We start from the raw sequence: 18,489 nt of genomic DNA, 5'->3' as shown, positions 1-18,489 counted from the left end.
GCTCCTTTCAAATTCCTTAACTGATATCTGTCTTCTGTGAGGACTCTGCTTCCCTCACAGCCCTTGTGAGCTGGGCAGCTCATTCTTTTTAACCCCATGTACCTCCAAGATGGTGGTGGGCTCCTGACTCCACACTGATGCTTCAGAAACATTACTTTTCCAACTCTACCTAAAACCCCCACCCTCTGAGGCCAAATCACCCCACTTTACCATTCTCTCACCCTCCTCCTCTCTGTCACCCTCAGGCTTGTCTGACAGACTTGGCAACGGGCCTTCTGTTGCCTTTCTCTGCTCAGCCCTGCCATTCTCCAGGTGGCTTGATGCTCAGCAGATAGTCTATGCAGCCACAATCCTAGCAGGATGTCCCCAGGAGCTGTTTTACTTGTTGGCTGCCCCTTCACTGAAATTAGGAATAACCTACTTGTAGGTTAGCAGGACGTGGGCCGTGGTCTGTGGTAGTAACATCAGGTGTTTCACAAATACGGTTAGCTGCATCTGAGATAACCCATTTTTACGTAAAAGAAGAGTTGATGTTAATTTTTATTCATGTGAAGCATGAAATGAACTCATTTTGTAAATAACTTATCACTGTGTCTGGCACAGACTCGTGTCCAAAAAATCATCACTCTGTATCGGCTGCCTCCCACCCGCTCCCTTCATAGTGCTCACGTGTGCTTGCACACGCACACCCCCCCAGAAGAAAACCACGGTGTCTAGTGATCTGTAGGGACCTCCCATTTTATCCCCACCGCTTCTGCTCTCTCTGGTGAATGCTCTAGCTTTTTAGTGGCCCCCGAGGGTGCCACGGTCTGAAGATTCTGAGTTTAGGGTACGTAAGATTAGTGTGAGGACGCTGTTACAAATGAAGTCCCCCCCTCAGATCAGATCCCACTCTTACAGATTCTCAATTAGTAGTTCTGGGAGGGGCGGGAGGAATGTAATTTTTGGGAAGCATTTCAGGCCGTTCTGATGCACGTGGCCTCAGGACCACGCTTGGGGAAGGAGCATCGCGGAATGACCGGCATGCACTGCTGTGACTCAGTGTATGCCCATGGATCGTGTAGTGAATACGCACCGCGGAGAGGCCCTGTGCTGGATACTCGTATGTATTCTCTCCTTTCGCTTTCCTGCCCACCCCGTGAGGTCTGCCATGATGAGGAATAACAGTGAGAAAAACTAGTGAACAAAGTGAGGGTCGGCAGAGACCACACAACTAGCAAGCGAGGACCCAAGGTTGGAGCCCAGGCAGCCTGACTCGGGATCCCTGGTGCTTATCCATTTATGTTCCCCTCCAACGCCTAGTTCGACTTTTCCCATTTCAAGGTCAACGTTGAAGAGTCCGCTTGCCAAAGCCTAATCCTTTCTTCTTCTCTCCTCAGGCTAGTCTGATCGATTGTACCCGATGACAGCAATAATCCCTTAGGATTTGTTTTTCTTTTCATTTTAACATCAACCTTGGAACTCATACTAGTGATGGGCTCTGCTTCTAGGTCCCCGGTCACAGCTAGAGGCATAGCCTTCTGCTCGTGCCCACCAAGGGAGACCCCTGATCCCAGCTGAGAATCGCCTCAGATCCCGGCCCTGTCTTCCCTCATCCCACCTCTACCAGCTCATTCCACCTCCAGGTTTTGAACTTACATTTAAACGTACACCTTCAGAAAGAAAGCCTGTTTGTCCATTCAAGGTCCCCGCATGTAACTTGCCTCAGTGTCTTTTATCCTCGTTTTGGCCCCAAAATAAGCAGAAAAAAGAAAGAAAGATATTTTGGCCATACAGTATCCCTGGACAAGAAGAGCATGAATTCCTGTAATGGTTCTATTTGTTTCATTTTTAATCCGAGTTTCTCAGGTAGAGGACTTAAAATCCGTGGTTCGCTTGCTCATTTCTGTCCTCAAAAGTTAGCATACGGTTGTTCCCTGAGTAAATCTGTGCATTCTCTGCAGTTTTAGCGCTTAGCCTTTCTGTGGCCTGAATTAAAGCACACACATACAAAAATCTACCTTTTCTAGACTCTATTCTATAAAAACACTTTAGAGAGTATAATATGTCTTCTTGAGAAATTATCCAGTATCTTCTCACAATCTTTTAAGATAACATTTGAATCAAGGTCTTTTATGTGTTTACATTCTCCTGAGTCCCCAAATGAGTGCTCATTTATACCAAAGCAACACCAGTTCTCTATGAAATGGACCAGTTACTCCAACAGTTAACATGAATAATTGTCACAAAGATACAGTGCCCCTGATTCCCTTTATAAATTATTCTAAAATAATGTGATTTGCTGTCATTCCTTCAGCTTGTTTGCCACTGTCCCATGCCACACACTTAAATCTACACTCACGATGGGTCCCTGCATCATACATATTACACAACAAAGCACAACAGTATTTGTGTGATGAAAACTCTAATGCCAAAATTAGCATCACAGACAAAAAAAAAAATTAATACCAACAATGCTCCTGATTCCCCACATCCTCTCCACTCTCAGCCACTAGAGTGACCTGAGAGCCTCAACAGACGTAGGGACCACTATGTGGCTGGCCACACAGTGGCTCGTGCTTCCTGGAGCCCAGCAGTTCTTCCAGCAGGTGAGAATTCACATCAGTCCTCCCCCTAAATTCACAGAAATGCCCCAGAAGCCTAAGTAGGAGTGTTAATTCTCATAAACTGGATTTCTCATAAGCCAACTGGGTGTCTATTGGGTTGTCCCTGGCTGTGAGAGACCTAGCGGACTGATCTACAAGTAGGAACTCCCGTTTCATGTATTTGATGACTCTACAAAGTTTCTGTTTTGACTTTTGAAATAACCTAGTGCTCACCTTTAATCCATGCTCTTGTGGGTCCCCAGACCTTGCCAAGGTGTTGCTTAGACATCTGTTTTTGGTCAAAGAAAACTGTAAAGTAGGTAGAGGTTAAATTCTATAATTTCTCTTTCAGTTTCTTTTTTCCTATCCCATTCTGTCCCCACTGGGACTTGCCTAAACTCACAGTACCACATACTTCCAAACCCTTCTGTCCCTCCCCTAATCAGCCCAAAGCTCACTGTTACAGACTTTGGGGGCAGGGCATGCAGTGTGTATCCATCTCTGAGAACCATTGTCTCCAAAGTCGAGCGGTTTGTACCAACATGGCCCCGTTTATCACGCTGACTGGGCTATGCCGGACACCCGACTCACGCTGAGCCAGTCAGATTCTCTCTTCTGGAAATTTAGAATATGAACCCAGAGACAGCTATCAAGATATCTACCAGGAAGCTCTGGGGGCCACATACAAAGAGAAGCCGAATGAGCTGATCTGCAAAGAGAGGAGAAGGAAGTAGATGCATAGACAAGAGCAAAGGGAAAGAGAGAGAGTGGGAGACAAGAGAGAGACTGAGTAGGGCTAACCAGACCCCCAGGCTTTCCAACTCCTCATTCCTCTCTTGCGAGGCCCGGTTGTTCACGTTCGAGGCATATTCCATGAGGTAACCCCAGATTCTTAAACACATAGAATAGAGTACTTTCCTAAAGCTAGTTTGAAGAGGGATTCTGTTCCTTGCAACCAAGAGTAACTTGACTAAGAGGCTCCCTTAGGGAATGTGTTTCTGTGTTTAGTACTCGCTTCATCAATAAGCTGAGGGGTACTGAGGCCTCCTGTAGCACTTAAGGAGACACTCCTAGGCCCCAGGCTAACCCTCTGTGAACTGCTCTCTCTGCTGCTGGGCTCCACCAGCCATCTCACACATCTGTGGTGTCTCTCCACTTTTCATAAGAACTTTTCTTCTCCTCCCCTACTTCAGGATGGAACAAAGGGTCCCAATTGCCACCTCCTCTGTTTTGTTTTCATATAAGCACAATTCCTTTTGAGGGTTTTTGAAAAAATTCAGTTTAGATAGCTAGTAAAAACGGGGAGCCAGAAAATGGATTTTTTTTTTAAGTGCAGGAGGAAAATAACATACGAAGTGAAATGGTGGTTGGAATGAAAGGGTTCCAAGACACTTATGGTGTTTGAGAGGAGGGTACTAATAGAAATGAATAGGCCTTTTTAAGTATGCATGTTGAAAATGTCAGGGAAACCATTAAACAGGAACAGAATACATAACTTAAATCCTTGGCTTAGCTCGTTGTAAGCAAGAAAGCTAGCAAGTTTCTATGGTCACCTAATATAAGTATCTCTGGCCTCTTAGAGCTACTAAGCTAAAAGAACACAAAATGAGCCCCAGAGATGGCCCTGCAGGTGGCTGACTTTCAGCATAGGTTTAATTTGCAGGCTTGCAGTTTTCTTATGTGACTTTAAAACATTTAGACCAAGAGTGAGGCATTTACAGTTGAGGCAGTGAGATTTGGGAAAACTTTAAGTACCCTGATCCCACAATCTCCAGCCCCCTTCCTCTCTCTAAGATGGTCCTGATTTGCTTCAGGGCTCTAGGATGACCTCATCCGAGACAGACATCTTGCGAGAGTTCTCCCTGTGCCTAACACCTACCACTTCTCATTGCTTCTGGTTCTTAACTATTTTCACTGTCAGTGCATCCAGAGGACAAGACGCAAAATCAAATCCAGAACTTGAAAACAGCAAACAAATTGCAGTATTTTGCTAATTTATGTTGGCAAAATTCCAGAAAGCAAGTGTGGGAATTTTCTTTAAAGACTTTATTTATTTGAGAAAGAGAAAGCATGGGGGGGTGGCAAAGTGAGGAGGGAGGAGCAGTAGAGGGAGAGGAAGAAGCAGACTGCCTTCTGGGTGCATAGGGCTCAATCCCAGGACCCTGAGATCATGATCTGAGCCAAAGGCAGACAGTTAACCGACTGAGCCACCCAGGGGCCCCAAGTGTGGGAATTTTTATTTCCACGCTGAGGATGCTGGTCCATCAAAAGAGGAATGTAATTTTAGAGTGGCCTGAATGCATTGATATGTGGATTCGATGTACTGGTGTGAACAGCTGGGACTTGTTTGTAGTAGGCTCACACTGAAACCTGATCTCGACCATGACCCTTGATGCCAGAAGTAGAGATATAGATTATCTTTGCCTTAATGTAGAAGTAATGCAAAGACATAGGGAGATAAGAATGTTGGAATGATTCTCTCATGTAACCTGCTCATCCACCTCTTAATTATGTCCCTGGAGAGGACTAGAGTACCTGCCCTTTACCAAGAAATACACTGATGACAAAGGTACACCACCATCCTTGAAAGGTTTCATTGGCTGATTTCTGCGATGCAGGAATAGAGATGGGAGACGTTCCATTAGAATAGACTCCATGATTTCCATGGGCATGTAGACATCATGGGTATGATGTCCAAGGTGCAAAAGCCAAATAGGAGTACTTAATTGACCAGAGACAATGTGAGCGTGATAACTATAATAGGCAGCAAAGAGAGAGTGAGCATCAGAATGGGTTGACCCACAGAGATCTTGGGCAGGAGTAACTGATGGTGAGTCCCTAGGCTAGAAAAAGATGAACAGTACATTAGAGTTCTACTTGATCTGTGCTACCAACACAACCCTGAGTATAGTAAAAACCACAAAAACGAAAACAAAACTTGGATTGTATCACCACGAAAGCCAGAGTCCCTCCCTAATTCCCAGATCCGAGTCAGTGCACAGATCCTGAACCCCTTGAATGAAGGGAAAGCTGGGTAGCCTTGTGGATGTGCAGTTTGGCCAAATTCTTTGCAGTTTTTTTTTTTTTTAAGTAAGCTCTATGCCCAGCGTGGAGTCCAATGCAGGGCTTGAACTCATAACCCCAAGATCAAGACCTGAGCTGAGATGGAGAGTCAGATGCTTAGCCAATTAAGCCACCCAGGCTCCCCTCTTTGCAGTTTTAAGATCAATCTTTCTGTATGCTGTTCTGTAGTGCAGAAAGGAATCGCTCTGAGATAAAAGAGACAGTTAAACCAAATTACAACTGATGCAGTATACAGATTTGAACAATATTGATTTTCTTTGATGACCATGACCATTCTTTCAGAAATGCCCCCACGCTGCACAGATTCTAGCAGTCAGTGCCTATGTGCATGGTATAGAATTTCACATGTGGGGGTACAAAGGGAGTCAGACTTTGTTGCCGCAGGTTCTTCCTCAGAGAATTATTCTCTCTTTTTATATGATCATATCTTTCCTCTTGGTGGTCCCTGTCTTTCAACAGGTCAGTTGACAGGTATCCTGATTATGGTGTTGCGACCTCCAGGCCACAGATTGGATGTTTCTCCCCTTACATTCAGGCAGTCACCTAGCCCTCTCTCATATCTGTCCTCTTCTCTCTCACCCTCTACTACTGCCTTCAACTAGGGCTAATGGTCCACAAAGTCATTTGATCACTTGCCATTAATATCTGTAAAAAATCAAGCATGCATCCCAATATTTGTTTGCAAATAAAATGCGTATGACTATGTGATACAGTATGTACATTAGGAAACACGCGCAAAGCCAGAACTAGAAAAGATGAAATAAATTTAAATAGAAGTACTAATATTTTCTTCTTTTGCTCCAGCGCATTTTGCACCATGATGATAGGGATATGTATCTCACTTTGAAGACACAAGTTTAGGGACGCCTGGGTGGCTCAGTTGGTTAAGCATCTGCCTTCGGGTCAGGTTATGATCCCAGAGTCCTGGGATCAAGTCCCGCAGCATCAGGCTCCTTGCTAAGGGGGGAGCCTGCTTCTCCGCTTCCGTCGCCTGCCCCTCCCCCCCTGCTTGTGCTCACTCTCTCTCTCTCTCTCTGACAAATAAATAAATAAAACCTTAAAAAAAAAAAAGAAGACACAAGTTTAGGCCATCATACTCTCTCACCATCATGCAGTGGCCCCTAATCACTCATTGGGAAAAGTCCCAAGTTTGCTAGCAGGGCATCATCAAGTTCTTTCTTGTTTTGCCCCATGCCTACATTTCATCTCCTAGACACTCCCAGTAATGGGCTCTTCTGATCACTCATCTATACCAGTCTGCTCTCTATATCCCCAAACACATACAAACACATACATGCATACAACCATTTCCACCTAAGTTGCTTAATGTTCTGCACAGAATTTAACCCTGTCTGAAATCATAAATTTTGTGTTTCCTTGCTTTTTGCCCATCTTCACTACAGTGTGAGCTCCAAGATGAAAGGGATCTTGCCTGTTTTATTCCCTGCTGTGTTCTTATACCTAAAGCAGATTCTGGTGCCACAGTGGGTGCCCCCCAAAACCCATGTAATGAGCAAATAAGCAAATTTCTATAATAACCAGTTGGTTGTTTTCAGAACTGAATTTAAAAAAAAATTTTTAAACATTTATGTATTTATTTGTCAGAGAGAGCGAGAGAGCACACAAGCAGGGGGAGTGGCAGGCAGAGGGAGAAGCAGGCTCCCCGCTGAGCAGAGGACTCGATTCCAGGACCCTGAGATCATGACCTGAGCCGAAGGCAGATGCTTAACCAACCGAGCCACTCAGGCGTCCCTCAGAACTGAATCCTGACAAACTTGTACAGTGGATGGTTTGCTTGGGTGGCTCAAACATCCTTTGCCCAATCTGTTGAAAAATCAAGTCCCAGGTGTTACTCCTTCCCAAGAACCAGCTTTATAAAGCAGATAGTTGTTGCATGATAGTACTTGAATGGGCACAGACAATACCCACTTAACGCCTAAATATCTTTCTTTCTTTCTAATGTGTGAGTGCTTTAAGTTGTACCTTTAAAGATTTGTTTCTCAGAGAATTTTAGTCTTAAAGTTTCTAATAACGTGCTGAATTGGAGGCCATTGAGATAAGGGGCTTAATTGTTAGATTTTAAATTTAAATAAAAATATCCTTCTAATAGGAAGTCTTCATCCTAGCCTGCTTAGGAAAAGATGGGAAGGGGAGAAATGTTTTGAAAGGGTAGGTGGGAAAGCACTAATTCAGGTCTGGATAGTGTGGTCTGGCACTTCTCTATCAAGGCCAGCTCATAGAAAATGATATAATAAAATCATTTAGACTAAATTGTAAATGACTGATTAAGCAAATCAGTGGCCCATTGCCCTAGTTGAAGCAATTGAAATTTTAGATGAAACTGGACAGATAGATAGATAACATACATTTTGAGGGGAAAGGGGTCCTGCCTTGTATCACTGAAATCATGTCTCAGAATTCCATCGTCAATCTCCATTTCAAGATAGGGCGAGAGTGCTGTTTTGTTATAAAAACAAATGCTTGGCAAATAGCAGGTGCTCACATTTTGATACTCATTTGGGTGAATAAGTGGACCCTGAAGTTGACTTAAATCAACATGTTGGCTCAGAGGGAGAAGTAAATACAGGTCCAGGGTTCAGGAAAAGCCTTTTGAAGATGTGTCCGTTCAAGGCAAATCATTCCTTGGCTAGGGCGAGGCAGCGGGGCTGGAGAATCTATATTTTCCAAAGGTGCCAGGTTGAGTCTGAAAAAGGATACGTCTGAATATACTTAATAGTTTAAGAGATAGAACAGCAAGGATAAGGGCTTAGAAGTAGGGCTGAGTGCACATGGGTAGAGCTGAGAGCGACTGTCTGAAAATGAGGCCAGAAAGACAGATTTGGGAGCTGTCCTAACATCAAGCCATCTCGTTTTGAGGCAACTGAAGCCAAAATCCTTAGAGGTTTGCCCAAGGACGCCCAAAACGGCACTGCAAAAATGGAATTAATACCAGTTTCTCCAATGTTGCTTCCACTATACCAGGGATCTAGAGCAGGAAAGGCTTGAACTGTCGAAGTCTGAATTTTTGATAGGAGTTTATCTTAGTCAACAGTAGTTAGATGTCCACTTTTGAATCATGTAACACTAGGTACTGGACCTCCTAAATGCTAAAGGACTTCTGTTTTTTGGTCTCAACAGAAAAATACAGGACATTTCCTCTGAACACTGATTTGCCAACATGCGAGATAATGACAGTGCTTTGCGAGGTCTGTAAAGATCTTGCCAAATTCGCCTTCTCCGGCGTTCTGTAAGATACTCCGGCGTTCTGTAAAATACTGTCAGATGACGTCATCCAAAGAGTCCAGCGGGAGGGGCGGTGCGTCCCTGACCACACCCCCTGCAGCCGAAGACCCGCCCCTCAGCAGTTTCTCCCCTTTTCTGTTTTCCGGTGCATCGTGACGTACGACGTGGGTCACGCAACATTAGCAACTGGTCCCGGAAGCAAAAGTCCAAGGGGCGGTGAAGGCGAAAGGAGGGCCCGCGTCCAGGTCGGCCGGCAGGGGGCGGGGCGGGGAGGAGCTGGGCATGGTAACGGCTCGGAAGCCGAGGGGGCTGGGCCGGACGGAGGCGGAGGAACCGGTGTCCGCCGTGCCGCTGCCGCTGCCGCTGCCGCCGCTGCTCCAGCCTGTTCCGTGAGGCCCGCACCGGCGCCGCCTCGGCCATGATGATCCACGGCTTCCAGAGCAGCCACCAGGACTTCTCCTTCGGGCCCTGGAAGCTGACGGCGTCCAAGACCCACATCATGAAGTCAGCGGATGTGGAGAAGTGAGGCTCCGGGACTCGGGGCGCGGGCCGGGGAGCTGGGCCTGGGCGGGAGGCAGGGCGAGCTGCGCGCAGCCCCAACCCTCGCCGGGGCGGAGGCTCCGTCGGTGAGGACGGGACCCTTGAACCACGTTGGGGGAGAATCCCTTGGCCACCTCCTGTCCTTCGGTGGGGTTTCGCCCGGCGTTGCGTTCGTGCAACTGTCACTCCGCGCGGGTTTGAGCAGAGCATGACTGGGCTGGTGGACTTCGCCCTCGCCCTGGGTCTCTACCTGCCCCAGCCCGAGACGCCTTTACACCGTTTCTTTCTGCGTGGCTGTGACCCGTTTTCTTGGGGGTTGATAGCGGGGATGATACGTGCGCTTGGTTTTTAGCACGTCAGGTGCTGTGCCAGGCACTTGAAATATAGGAGATGAGAGAGCCTCTGCTTCCAGGAATTCAGTCTTATGAGAGAGACAGGCCATTATGATACCGTGTGAATATCTGATAGAGGTGTATACGCGGGGTTATTTGAGATCGTTGCGAGGGACAAGGCGTCCGGGAAATTCGGATGCCAGGGTGAATCTTGTTAAAGTCGGTTGGATGGGGTGGGCATGGGCGCATGTGTAAAGCCAGGAGGCCAGGCATGGTGCGAGCTGTGGGGCGTTTGTGATGCCTGAGCTGAATCTGGACAGAGTTTGGGGGTGTCAGGGGACACGTGTAAAGCCGGGAGGCCAGAGGGAGTGCGAGCCTGGGTTTGTTTGAAGAACCATTTGTGTGTGATTGCAGCGTGATGTGCCAGAGGGGGACAAGTGGGAAATGGGAGGTAGGCCCCAGGGGGTGGAGATACTGAGAGAATTTGTATGACAGGCTAAGGACTTTGTATTTGGTGTGACTACCACCGGTGTAATTTTGTACAAAGGAGTGATATTGTCAGATGTACACTCTGAAAGATTTCTCTGAAGGTGATGTGGAGGATTCATTGGAGGCCTACAGGACTGGGTAAGGAGACCAGTTAGAAGGGGAGTACCTGGATTTAATGGCTAATTGACAGGAGGAGGGAGGAAGAAGGAAACTATACTGATGACAAGATTTCTGGCTTGGGCTATTGCATGGGAAGGTTCGTCATTGAACAAGGTGAGAAACAGGAGGAGGGACAGATTGGGGCAGTTGTTGGCTAGAGGAACAGTTTAGATTGTTGAAATGTGAGTTGGGGGGGTCTTAAGTGGAGATGCAGTAAGCATTTATCTTGGAACTCAAAAAACAGGACCGTTCCTTGGGTTTACGTTTGGGAATCATCAGCTTCTGGTTGATACCTGGAGCCTTGGGAGTAAACTAAGATCTTGTAGAAGTTATCCAGAAGAAAAGGAAAGGGTTATGGGATGATACCCTAGGGCGCGCTGGTATTGTAAGATTTAGGCAGAGGGAAGTGACCAGGGAAGAGACTCTTGAAGGGATGATTAGCAGTGTAAATTAGTGACTAATGATTTTACATATATAACTGGAATGTTTTGTAGGACCACCAGATTTCTCCAGATATATTGGGGAAAATGCAGAGAATCACATTTTATATTATTTCGTATGCATTATTCAGTCAAGTAGTTAAAATTTATTTAGTTGGATGTTTTTTATGAAATATTTATTCCAATACACTCAATCTTCATCTTATTAAATCTTTTAAGTGTTTAATATTTTCTTGTAAAAATTGTGTTTTATTGTAGTAGGAACACTTAACATGAGATCTGTGTTCTTAACAACTTTTCTTTTATTCGAACTTTGTACTTTTTTTCTTGGAAGTATGTGTGTGTATGTATCTATATCTATCTTTATCCATTCATCTTTCAGTGGATACCTAGGTTGCATTCATATCTCGGCTATTGTAAATAATGCTGTAGTGAACATAGAGCTACACATGTTTTTTTCAAATTAATGTTTTTGTTTGGTCAAATAAATACCCAGAAGTAGAATTGCTGGATTGTATGGTAGTTCTGTTTTTAATTTTGGGGAGAACTTCCTTATTCTTTTCCATAGTGACTGTACCATTTTGCATTCCCATCAACAGTGTAGGAGGGTTCCCTTTTCTCTACATCTTCGCCGTTTGTTATTTCTTGTCTTTTTAATAATAGCCATTCTCACAGGTGTGAAGTGATACCTCATTGTGGTTTTGATTTGCATTTCCCTGATGATCAGTAATGTTGAACATCTTTTCATGTGTCTCTATGTCTTCTTTGGAGAAATGTCTATTCAGCTGCTCTGCTCATTTCTAATTAGATTGTTTTTTTATATTGAGTTGTGTGAGTTCTTTATGTATTTTGGATATTAATCCCTCATCGGTTATATCATTTGCAAATATCTTCTCCTGTTCAGTAGATTGCCTTTTCATTTTATTGATGGTTTCCTTCACTCTGCAAAAGCTTTTTAGTTTTATGTCGTCCCATTTATTTATTTTTGGTTTTGTTGCCTTTGCTTGAGGAGACAGATCCACATTATATTGCAAGACTGATGTCAGGGAGCTTATTGCCTAATGTTTTCTTCTAGGAGTTTTATAGTTTCTGGTCTTACATTTAGATCTTTAATCTATTTTGAATTTATTTTTGTGTACAGTGTAAGAAAGTGGGTCAGTTTCCTTTGTTTGCATGTGATTTTCCAGTTTCCCCAGCACCATTTATTGAAGAGACTGTTTTTTTTTCTCATTGTATATTCTTGCCTCCTTTGTTGAAGATTAATGACCGTATAAATGTGGGTTTAAAGATTTGTTTATTTAGTTGAGAGAGGAAAATCACACTCAAGCAGGGGAAGGGGAAGAGGAACAGGGAGAGAAAGAATCCCAAGCAGACTCCCCGCTGATTGCCGAGCCTGATGTGGGGTTCAGTCTCATGACCCTGAGATCATGACCTGAGCTGAAATGAAGAAATGAAGAATCGGAAGCTTAACTGACTGAGCCACCCAGGCGCTCCATAAATGTGGGTGTATTTCTGGACTCTCTATTCTGTTTCTTTGATTATTGTGTATGTTTTTGTGCCAGCACCATACTGTTTGGGTTACTGTAGCTTTGTAGAATACTTCTAGCTTTGGTCTTCTTTCTCAAGATTGCTTTGGCTATTCAGCGTCTTTTGTAGTTCCCCTCTTAACAAATTTTTAAGTGTACAATACATTAACTATAGGTACAGTGTTGTACAGCAAATCTCTAGAGCTTATTCATCTTGCTTGACTGAAAATTTATATCTGTCGATTAGTGATTTATTTTTTCCTCCCCTCCCAGCCTCTGGTAACCACCATTCCACTGTTTGATTCTATAAATTCGACTGTTTTATTTTTATTTTTTAAAAGATTTTATTTATTTACTTATTTATTTATTTTATAGAGCGAGACAGTGTGTGTGGGAGCAGGGGAAGGGGCAGAGGCAGAGGGAGAGAGAGAATCTCAAGCAGACTCTGGGCTGAGTGCAGAGCCCAACTTAGGGCTCTATCTCACAGCCCTGAGATCATGACCTGAGCCAAAATCAAGAGTCCGACATTTAACCAACGTAGCCACCCAGACACCCCCAAATTTGACTATTTTAGATGCCTCATATAAGTAGAATCATGTAGTATTTGTCTTTTTGTGACTCACTTATTTTACTTAGCATAATACCCTCAAGTTTCATCCATGTTGTTCCAAATTGCAGACTTTCCTTCCTTTTTTTAGATTGCATTGTATTCCGTTGTATGTATAAACCCTATTTTCTTTATCCATACATTTGTGGATGGACACTTAGGTTGTTTCCACATATTGGCTGTTGTGAGTAGTGTTGCAATGAACATAGGAGTGTAAATTTCTCTAGTGTGTAATATTTTCTGTCTCCTAATAACTACGAATAAATTTTACTTAAATTTGTGATGAAAAATTAACTTTATTAGATATCATACTAAAAATGTGCACCTTAAAACATTAGATCACTGATACGCGCATACATACTTATACAACAAATGTGATAAATATATGTACATTTTTTTCCTTACTGTGTATCACAATCATTTTTCCTATTTTATTATATTTTCTCTTTAAACATTTTTGATGATTCTATAATATTTCATTGTATGAATATACTGTAGTATACAGAATCATTTATTTCTTTATAATTGGACGTTCTGAGTATTTCTTTTTTACTGTTATAAATAAGATGGTTTTGAGTATTGATGTGTACAGCTCCTTTTTGCATTCGGAATTATTCTTTATTACGGATTTCCCAAAATTGGTATTTTGAGTCAGGATGTAAATTTGATTAAATTTTGGTACTTTTTGCTTAATTGGTGCGCCAGGGGATAGAATGTAAATTGACACAGTCCTTCCAGAAATCCATGTAAGCAAAGTGCCTGGTTTCCCTCATCAGTGTTGGCGCTTTTGCCTTCTCATTACCACCTTTTAAAACTTGTGACAAGTTGAGAATTATATTGGAAAGGTTGTTTTCCTACAAGAAACAGGCCCTTTAAGTGCTATCTTTTCTTCATAACTACAATTAATATAATTGTTGTGTAAGAACAAAAAGTCTACCAGAAACATGAAGCTTATGGAAACATGAGACTATGGTACATTAGGTCATCTCCTAGGCAGTCATAGTAGAATTAGAACCCATGTATTTATTCTTGATAGTGGTGGGCCTTTGGTGATCCAGGAATGAAATAGATGTTTCTAATAAGAATCAGTATTGATTGTTTAATTTGTTCATACAGGGGTTTTTTGCTTATTTGTTTTTAATATATATGCAAGATTTGATTGGTATGTCTGATTAGAAATGAATCTAAAGCAATAGGAAAGAGGGTAATTGTGGTCTTAGGATATGCATAGGTCCTTTGTTGGCTTTATGTAATGATATATTTTTAATATAGTATTATTTTCCCTTACCTAACAATAATAGCTGTGTAGCTGTTCAAAATCCAGAAGTTTTAAAAAAGCAAATTTAAAGAAAGCCTTCTGATCTGCTAAAGTAGCTGTCATAGGAGACTTGCACTAAAGTCCTGTGCTTTCATTGTGGTCCCTTAGAACTTCACTCAGAGCACATTTAAACTTTTGCCTCTATTGCCTACTTTAAAATTATAACCGTTTTGGAATTATTACCTGACTTTTGGTTATGCATAGGTTAGCCGATGAGTTACATATGCCATCTCTCCCTGAAATGATGTTTGGAGACAACGTTTTAAGAATCCAGCATGGCTCTGGCTTTGGGATTGAGTTCAATGCTACAGACGCGTTAAGATGTGTAAACAACTATCAAGGAATGCTTAAAGTAGCCTGTGCTGAAGAGTGGCAGGAAAGCAGGTGAGAATCTGGGCAGTTATGGGTTAAAAGAAAAAGAAGAGTTGAAAGAAATCTTCAGTCATGATATGTGTATTTTATTAGAGTGAAAGGCAAGTATTATTGTTAAACTTGATAGTTGGATCCTTCTAGGATTCATTTTTTCTCATCCATAAAATGGAGATTGGTTACCCCACCTCGTGAATACTTGTTGAGTTCCGTTGAATTACAGTTGAGCTGAGCTATGTGAGGTTTACATTTTTGAGCTTTCAGTGTTCTTCAGTGAAGAGGCAGTACACTGTGTACTTTATTGTACCCGTTTTCGAAGAAAAATGGTTCGTTGTGATTTGCATTGTAAATGTGAGGAGCCTTGAAATAGAGAAAAATGTATTTTCTTTGATAATCAAATCAGCAATTATTTACTTTGTACGTATTATGTGCTAGGTACCTCGGAGGATACAAAGAAGTATAAGCCGGCTTTTTAAACCATGTTCTCAGGCAGAATACAGACTAACTGGAGAGCCTCTATCAGCATATGACAAGTTTAATGACAATAAGTATGCAGAAGAACCAAGAAAGAGCTTGTATTAGTGAATTACGACAAGTATATGTATTTATTAGGTTATTTGTATTATTTGTAGAATATAATTTGGTGTGATATATGAATACAGATGATCTATATTCTGCATTTTTGAATCTGATCCTTCTTATTTTGATATTTGAGGACGGAGGGTGAACACTCCAAAGAAGTTATTAAACCATACGATTGGACCTATACAACAGATTATAAGGGAACATTACTTGGAGAATCACTTAAGTTAAAGGTAAATCTTATTTTTTGCTTTTATGATAAAGTCATTAATTGTCTTGGACGGTCTCCGCATTAGAACTTTCTGATAATGGCTTAATTTTGCTACCACTTTCATCCCACTTAACTCTCTATTGAGGGAAGCTCCAGAACGTAATGCGAAGGGATTTTGCTTATTGATTATAAACAGAAAATAAGAAGGCCACAGTGGAACAATTTGTACTCTCAGCAGTATGTTTAGTAGCAATGGCGAACTGCCTTAATGCTGTCCTTATCACTCTCAAGAAGCATTAAAATGTGTATCTGCCCTTGGTGTGATGAATTAGGCGACTTGGACAGAACCTGCTCGTTAGTAGCTTACGGTTTTACGATGAACAGGCGGGTGGGCAGATAGGACTTCCGGTCAGACAGCTTAGGTTTTTGTCCTGCCTGCACTGTCTGTGAACCTGGTATGACTCTAGGCAAGTTGCTTACTTTGAGCCTCAATTTTATTAGTAAATTGGATAAACAGAAATACTGACCTCAACAGCAGAGTTTTGATATGAGCTAATCTGTGGGAAAGTGCTCAGTAAATGCTAAAGTTCCACATTAATAATGTATCTGTTTAAACCATGCTTAAGAAGAGATGCACTTCATGGTGAATGACGCTGGGAAAGTGGAATTGGTAGGTCTCATATTGGGAACTTAGCTGCATTTTGACATCTTACAATTTGAAATGAAGAAAATTTGGCTTCGGTTGCAAGTCTCTGTCACACTGAATTATAGAGAACAGAATTATTTTAGTGTAAAAGTGATTATTGGAGACTCCTATGTTGGTGCTTAGGCAGAAATGTTAAGGAGATAGAGCTGTGTATGGGCTCCTTGTCTCTGCAGAGATTTTTAGAGTCTTGGGAAGACAGAAGTTCATAGCAGGAACTCTGTTCTCTTCATTTTCTGCCACTCCTATATTCCAAGCTTTAACTATTTTCCTCTGCTCCTTCCAAGACAAATACACATTTTTTGAGAGAACTTGTATGCATTCATTCATTCATTCATTCACTCACTCACTCATTCATTCATTCTTGAGCTCTTTCTCTGAGCTAGGTACTGATTCTAGGAGCTGTGGCTATAGCAGAGAAAAGACAAAAATCCGTCCTTTACAATCTAATGGGGAGCAAGGTTATTTCAATCCCTTAATACTTCAAAGATGTGACAAGAGCGTGTTCAGTAGTCTTACTGACACTTTTGCCTGTAATGTAATTTGTTCTAAGCTGGTGTTGACAAATGTCAGTGTGATCACCCCTCACTGGTGGTAATGAGCTCAAGCTTTGGCAGGCCTGGAATCAAATCCCAATACCATCACTTAACTTGGAAAAGCAATTTAATCTTGCTAAACATTGTTTCTTACTTTGGTATACGGATAATAGCAGTTGTAAGGTAATAAGAGTATATATGTGAAATGTTTAGCACAATGTCTGTTCCACAGCAAGATCTCCATAAATGGTAGCTGCTGTTATTATTATGGTGATAATATCATATCCCAAATGTCAGGGAAACTAAGTTAATATTATTGAAATAACAAGACTAAAATATTAGACTAGATATATACCAAGATGTAATCGAAAATATATATTAAGTATTATTGAAATACCAAGACTAGATATGTTGTCTAAATATTTATTTTTGCTTTATGGTCTAAACAGAGTTGATGAATATGTTCCTTTATTGCCTTAAAAAATTGAGTAACCGTTTTCTAGGCAAAATTGTTAGAACTTTGTTGCTTAATCCTCAAAATAACCTTATATCATAGGCATTCTTATCCTCATTTTATGGGTGAAGAAATGGGTTCAAGATCCTAAAGTATGTGTCTCTTAATAACCTAATACCAGTGCTGTAGCTTATTGTTAAGCATGGTTGTTGTTTGTGTAAGGTCACTCCATTGGAACATTTTTTGCATTTGACTTTCTTAATACCTAAGGATTTTTTTTTTTAAGATTTTATTTATTAATTTGACAGAGAGAGACAGCCAGCGAGAGAGGGAACACAGGCAGGGGGAGTGGGAGAGGAAGAAGCAGGCTCCCAGCGGAGGAGCCTGATGTGGGGCTCGATCCCAGAACGCCGGGATCACGCCCGGAGCCGAAGGCAGACGCTTAACGACTGCGCCACCCAGGCGCCCCAATACCTAAGGATTTTTTTTTTTTTTAAAGATTTTATTTATTTATTCGACAGAGATAGAGATAGCCAGCGAGAAAGGGAACACAAGCAGGGGGAGTGGGAGAGGAAGAAGCAGGCCCATAGCGGAAGAGCCTGATGTGGGGCTCGATCCCGGATCGCCGGGATCACGCCCTGAGCCGAAGGCAGATGCTCAACCGCTGTGCCACCCAGGCGCCCCAAAGGATTTTTTGCCCTAGAATATTACTTGGGATTTTAAATTATTTGATTCTTCTACCCTTTCTGAAAACAAAAGCCCTGGTGTGTATAGGAAGTATATGCCTGTGGAGGAGAATGTATTTTATATAAATGGTAAGAATGTCAGAGAATGAGGCATTAGAATGAAGCCTTTCCTTTTGCTCTTAAATTCTTGCCTTTTAATTGCTGGGGCTGCTGGGGTGTGTGGGTGTGTGCGTGTGTGTGGGCGTGTGTGTGCGCGCGCGTGTGTGTAGTGTTTTCTCACTCTTTTTGGGTAGTTTTACCTATTACTCCGTGAGCTGTAGCATAGTATAAGAGAAGAGAGCCAGTCATAGAGTCGTACTGGCTGGATTCAAATCCAGCCTTGCTACTTATTAGCTGGGTCACCCTCAGAACATCTCCAAGATTATGGTGTAAGAATGTTATGACATGAGATGCCTAATATGTACCTGGCAACATGTGGTCATTTTCTTCATTCTTGTTAAATAAATAAATTGACTTTGCAGGAGGATAAAAGGGGAAGACTGCCTCTCCTAGTTGTATTGCCTTTTAGGAATAAAACGTGTCTAATGTCCATGCATTTAAAAAAGTATTTTTAAAAAAGATGTAT

At 42.3% G+C, this 18,489-nt stretch overlaps 1 protein-coding gene across 2 annotated transcripts in view; it reads left to right on the top strand.

Annotated features, from left to right (window-relative positions):
* The first annotated feature begins 9,193 nt into the window (after nt 1–9,193).
* The window catches only part of TIPRL (TOR signaling pathway regulator), a 30,441-nt gene continuing 21,145 nt past the window's right edge, over nt 9,194–18,489 (top strand). The window contains exons 1-3 of one of the 2 annotated variants that reach the window (XM_045797460.2): nt 9,194–9,434; nt 14,528–14,707; nt 15,408–15,507. In XM_045797460.2, coding sequence (XP_045653416.1) covers nt 9,331–9,434; nt 14,528–14,707; nt 15,408–15,507 — 384 coding nt within the window. In that variant the 5' untranslated portion in view covers nt 9,194–9,330. Of the gene's footprint in view, nt 9,435–9,479; nt 12,373–14,527; nt 14,708–15,407; nt 15,508–18,489 lie in introns of those variants that run through there. The other variant, XM_087859054.1, reaches the window with a different exon arrangement.

This window comes from Ursus americanus, chromosome 2 (assembly GCF_024610735.1).
Source record: "Ursus americanus isolate L20-20 chromosome 2, mUrsAme1.1.p, whole genome shotgun sequence".
Lineage (NCBI taxonomy): Eukaryota > Metazoa > Chordata > Mammalia > Carnivora > Ursidae > Ursus > Ursus americanus.
The sequence above is the reverse complement of the archived record's forward strand: the minus strand, read 5'-3'. Positions and strand labels throughout refer to the sequence as shown.